At 32.5% G+C, this 6,317-nt stretch overlaps 1 protein-coding gene across 2 annotated transcripts in view; it reads right to left on the bottom strand.

The window, feature by feature from the left end:
• Positions 1–304: 304 nt before the first annotated feature.
• LOC124366565 (uncharacterized protein C1orf112 homolog) overlaps positions 305–6,317 on the bottom strand; it is a 33,703-nt gene continuing 27,690 nt past the window's right edge. Inside the window, exons 13-14 of one of the 2 annotated variants that reach the window (XM_046823165.1) lie at positions 2,913–3,095; positions 305–1,057 (exon numbers count right to left, since the gene is read on the bottom strand). In XM_046823165.1, coding sequence (XP_046679121.1) covers positions 452–1,057; positions 2,913–3,095 — 789 coding nt within the window. In that variant the 3' untranslated portion in view covers positions 305–451. Of the gene's footprint in view, positions 1,058–2,879; positions 3,096–6,317 lie in introns of both variants that reach the window. The other variant, XM_046823160.1, reaches the window with a different exon arrangement.

Here is a 6,317-nt window from a genome sequence, read left to right as displayed (position 1 = left end):
GTACTATGTAAACTGTAAATGATCGTGTCGGCCCAGGAATGACCGACGAATGTAAAAAACGTTAATATATACAAAAAAAATTATCAAAATCACAATGGTAACGTTGGACCCAACTAACAGAAAAACAACATGAATAGTACCTAGTTTTTTTAGCCACGGGATAATTTTGTGGCACTCTAACGCTAAAAACAGAATATTTAGGCTCGGCATCTAAACGTGTTAATAACCAAATAATCCATAAAATTGTATACATTTTGTATACATTTTTTAACTCTTTAAAATGGTTCAATAATGGTTAGCCTTGTTAAAATGTTGATTTTAATGTTTTATTGTTAAGTTTTATAAATGTATAAAATGATAACAGACTTTGTATGTTCGTTTTCTCACATATACTGATAAAGTTACTATATTACAAACAGGATTATTATATCACACAATTTTAGTCTTACATTTATTTAACTATTTTGCCTAATCGCGTATATATATTTATCAAGCTGGAGACTTGAGATGGTGTCATCGTAATACTACTTCTGCACTCTTCAATCAAATCCAAATCCTTTTCCATCCTTTGCAAGGCAATAGATACGGAATCTACATCAAACGAAGACTTCAGTTTTTTAGATGGACGGTTTTCAACTGTCTCTTCAAATTGCAATTCATCTACCCGATTTCTTCTTTTACATTTATGAACAAACTCTTGTTGCAAACATTTTAAATGTTCAGAGAGAGATTTTTCAGAAGCTGTTGTTGGTACTCCTTCTAAATAGTTAGTTATTTCTACTTGCAGTTGACAGTCATTGGCAACAGTGTCGGCAACAATTTGTTCATACTTTGTTACGTAAGCCAAGAATGAAAATGTGTCCATGGCAATTTGCTTGGTCAGTGGATCGGTTTTCTGCATCAGATGTACAAACAGAGATGACATCTTGCAACACACTTGAGTCTGACTTGAGTCATTGACAAGATTTTTTGTAGCAAGGCTTCTTAGAAACAGGCAACTGCCACATTGGAGAATAGATGAATTCACACTGGTTGCTTGTATTAGCACATCCAATATCTGCAATAAAACAAAAAATACTTTAGAAAACCAATTCCAAAAATTAAAATCGTAAAATATAAAAAACTAGTTAATTACCCTTTATGATTATTTATATTTATGATATATGTTGGTTTTTCTATCTGTAAATTTATTTCAAGCTATATAGTATAGGGATGTGTTGATTACAACTCAAAATTTTGGAATTAAATTGATCCCCACGAATATTAAGATATTGCACATCTTTCTGAAATTTACTCAATTACAGTGGTTGCTTGAGGTTCACTTTAAACACATGGATTACCATTTTAGACATGTTTTAATTATTACCCATATATAAACAAAATAGTACCAATTTTATAGAATTTGTTACACCAGCTGATTATCAAGCTCTTAAATCATTATCACAATGTAGTTATGTAGTTGTAGACGAATCAGTGAATATTTGCAATGTAATACGAGGGGTTCCTGGGCAGGGCTTGTTCAATACAAACTTCTGCCTCTAGGTGTCGATAGTACAACTCATCACCATTACTGTGCTGCCTGGATCATGATACTGGCTTGTTTTGTTCTTTTCTGGTGACAGTTTTTGTTTTATATTATTATATTATTAGTGGTTGTTTTGTGTTATTTTCCATTTTTATGACAGCATGTTTGAGTGAACTTTGAGCAGCTGTGAAATTTTGTTTCTTGCTCGATAAAAATGTTGTTGGGTAGAAACTGTTTTAATATTAAAAATTGCCTACAAGGATGCTGACGTGGGAGTAGACGAATGGTTTTTCTCAGTATAAAAGTGGCATGTCCATTGATGTCAAGTCTTGTTTCATATGTCCATCAACTGCACAAATAGATGAAAATGTTCAGAAAATTGATGAAATTGTGCTTTCAGCTCGTTGACAGATCATTGATCAAATGTTAGTGATTAGTGGCTTATCTTGTAACTCAATTCAGCAAATTTTATCTGAAGATTTGGGAATGAGAAGGGTCTGCCAAGTGTGTGCCTCGCATTCTGACTAACAATCAAAAAGTATGTTGAATTTAAATATGTTGTGATTTAAAAAAACATTTTTAAACTGATCCCGATTTCCTATCAAAGGTCATTACTAAGAAGGGTCATGGTGCTACAGTTATGACCCAGAAACAAAGCAACAATCAAGCCAATGAAGGATGGCATTGTCACCCCATCTAAACAACTTTGTAAAGTCAAATGATACATCAAGACAATGTTCATTTGCTTTTTTGATGTGAGGGAGTAGTTCATTCAGAGTTTGTTCCTCCAGCCCAGACTGTTAATTAGGCTTTTATTTGGAAGTTTGGGAGTTTTTGGAGATGTTAGGCGATCTGGAACATGATCTGAGGTAAGAAAAGTACCAATCGGAAATGCCCCTGGCCATCAGTACAGGCTTTGGTGATACTACCCTCACTTCTGACAAAAAAAGAAAAACATCTTTGAGGTAGTACCCAAATTCAAGCTCAGATCATGTAAGTACTCGTAAAGGTTAACTTTAACTTTAGTACTACTAGAAAAATATTTATGATAACTTTATCTACACCTACTTATGTAGAATAATAACAATAAGTAGATAGGGACAGAGTGACCTCAAGATAATACAAATGTAACATATTTTGTTGTAAAATTAATATGAAAAAGTAACTGAATAATTGAATAAGCTAATCACTAATCACAAGGTCTTCTTATTTCTTTTCTGCAAATACATTGATTTAACTAGACTGACTCATTTGATCAGATCGTCCTAGATCTAGAAATCAGATAAAACTTCTACAAGTAGTCATCTTCTTTAAACATAATGTAAAAGTTACAGTAGAAAAAGTGTTATATTACATGGCTAATGTGACAGTTACTGAGCGAGTCTACCAAACCACATGTGATGGTAACAAGAGCTGAATACAATCCTAGAAACCAGTGGGAACTCTCAGTACTTTCAACCTCAGGTAGCACTGATACGTGTCGCCACAGTTCACACACTGCCTCTGTCAGCATAGAATCGGAGTTGGGCAACAAGTCCACAATGTCCTTGACTACCATAAACCTCTCCATCTGAAACCATCATAACAACACAATTGTCAAATCTCAAAATATTAAAAACTTAACAGGTTGAAGGAAATATAAAAATAAGATATGAGTGTACTTTCTTACATTTAACAGGTGTTAGCAAATTTTTTGGAGGGATTCTACTCCAGGATTACTGATACTGACTAACTGATCAGTAAATAATTGATTACCTTTAGACTTTATACATTGTACAGAACAGGATTTTTCTAGACATTTGCCATTAATCAGTGATACAAAAAACAGATCTCGAAACATAATTTAACTGGGTTTTTTGTTGTATCACTTATATCTGGAAATATCCTGTTTCTTTCAAAATCCTTCCATTGTCCAAAACAAACTTCAAACAAAGAATTCTGTAGTGTTTTGTCCGTTAAAAAAGTTTAAAACGATAAAGATATTGCATTCAATCAGTAGATTAAAAATCTACTAACTAACTAGTTAATAACTATTAACAATGAGAAAGATGATTAGAGATTTAAAAATATATTATAGAAAAATGTTGTTGACATAAGCCTGTTAACCAGTGGATATGTGCAGCACTAAGTGTACTCTTTTAGATTATTATACAGGGTGTTTGAAAAGTATGGGTACGGCTTAATATTTTAAAAACCATAGGAGATAACATCTATAAACTTTGCATAGTGTCATATGGCTATGTAAACTATTTTTCCTTGTTATTACCATGACATGCCAACCATGGGGGGACGGCCCACAGAGGAAAACATGGAAATCTTAAATTGAAGCATGGGTCGAGTGATACCTCATTTGAAAGAGCTCACTTAGTAGAGTTGAATGCCGCAAACCGCATCTCAAAAGGTTTATTCAATCAGAAATGGCGGGTTGTTTTAGGTACACATTGTGAAGTACATTATGCGCTGCCATTTCTGACTGGATCGTCGTATTCTGATGCGGTAGGCGGCGTTTCACTCTACTATCCAATGTGTTTTCACTGACTTTTATTAATTAGCAAATTATGACATAAATTTATAACACAATAAATAAAACACAATAAATACCGATGTTTTTTAGTTTTATTTATTGTGTTATAAATTTATGTCATAATTTGCTAATTAATAAAAGTCAGTGAAAACACATTGGATAGTAGAGTGAAACGCCGCCTACCGCATCAGAATACGACGATCCAGTCAGAAATGGCAGCGCATAATGTACTTCACAATGTGTACATAAAACAACCCGCCATTTCTGATTGGATAAACCTTTTGAGATGCGGTTTGCGGCATTCAACTCTACTAAGTGAGCTCTTTCAAATGAGGTATCACTCGACCCATGCTTCAATTTAAGATTTCCATGTTTTCCTCTGTGGGCCGTCCCCCCATGGTTGACATGTCATGGTAATATCAAGGAAAAATAGTTTACATAGCCATATGACACTATGCAAAGTTTATAGATGTTATCTCATATGGTTTTTAAAATATTAAGCCGTACCCATACTTTTCAAACACCCTGTATAAATACACAGCATTAAGTATAGACTGGGAATAATTAGTATGACATTCACCACAGAAAACCATAACAATTTTATGCTGTTATGTTAACATAATTCGTAATAACCATAAATGTATATCTACTCAAGAACCAATAATTTTATTGCCATTGACAAATTTACATTGAATAAGCAAAATCAACTTTATTATACAAATATAATTTATTTAAAGCATTATAAAAATAAAAACAAACTATCAGTAGTTATTATAGAATAAGAATTATTACATAATAGTTAACTCGGATCAATCAATTTGATAATTTATAAATATACAGTTTAAAACATTCTTATAAATCAAATAAAAAATACAATTTTATTATTAAAATAAACTTTGAAAATATTTAATTTAAAACCTGCTTTAAAGCAAACTAAACAAAACAGTAGCATAAATCAATAATTATGCTATGTTTATTTATGTAAAACTACTTAGTCAAAATAGTTAAGAGTTGTTAAGCTAAAATTGTATATCAAAATGCAAGTCGAAAATTCATTTATGCTATAAAATGGATTTTAAATAAGCTAAATAGATATTATGTTTAAGGGTTCTAAAAATAAGAGATTTTGCACAATCAGGCAGTCTAGAGAAAAATAAATACAGGTTAGTTTGAAAGTGGTGCCAATTTTAGCCAGTCTGTGGGGAAGTATATTAAGTTTAACTTCACTTCTAGTATTATACTGGTGAATAACATTTCTAATTGTAAAATTCTGTAAGGTTGATTTGGTTTGTAATAGTACCTGAAAACATACAAATTTATAACTGTGGGAATTTTGAGTTGAATGAAAAGTGGCTTTTACAGTAAGCAAGCAAACACACTCCTACAATATTACGGACTGCCTTTTTCTGTAATAAAAGAATGTCACTTACATGTGGAAAATGACCCCCAGCTAGTATACCATAGTACTGTATATGTAATTGAAACAGATCAAAATATGAAATTCTTAATATTCCAAGCTTACAGTTTTCAATTTCCATAGTAGGTCATTTACTCTTATATTTTTTTATAAACTGTTTCAACATCAGAGACCATTGCAACTTAGAATCTATTTGAAATCCCAGAAGTCTGACAGATTCTATGTTAATTTCTTGCTTGAGCCCACTCTTCTGCTTGTTTAGTGATCTGTCTGTTTTAAGTAATTGAGATTGTTGTGACAGGCAAATTGGTGTTATCAGCTTAAATAAGCGAATAAACATTTAAGTTTTTTAGACAAATGAAATGTATACTAAGGTCTCAGAACAGAGCCTGTCTCAACAGGTTTTATAATTGAACATTAATTATTTTTTACTGAAATAAATTAACTCCTTACATCTCACTCAAACAATACTTTATATTACAAACCCAAGGGAACAACTTTCTATTTTACTAAATCATGTACAGTATCTCTAAACTCCCTAAAATTGTAACCCCTAGAGTGCTTAACCCTCAAAGTGCTACTATCGCACTGTGCGATATGTTCGTACCACTTCAAAGTGCTACTATCGCACTGTGCGATATGTTCGTTTTTTTTATATCACAGACGAACGGTTCGCTCAATAACGACGTGGTTTATAAGGCTACATGTAGGAATAAATTCCCTATCAAGTAACGTAATTAGAACTATGTAATTCAGAAGTTTAGGAGGAAGAGTAAGAAGAATAGTCAGCTGATTTCGATGCGTGTTTGTCTGTTACGGTCGTCTCGCAGCCGACGCTCTGTGACGTTATT

This window comes from Homalodisca vitripennis, chromosome 1 (genome assembly GCF_021130785.1).
Source record: "Homalodisca vitripennis isolate AUS2020 chromosome 1, UT_GWSS_2.1, whole genome shotgun sequence".
NCBI classification, from domain to species: Eukaryota; Metazoa; Arthropoda; class Insecta; order Hemiptera; family Cicadellidae; genus Homalodisca; species Homalodisca vitripennis.
This window is presented reverse-complemented; position numbering and strand designations above follow the sequence as displayed.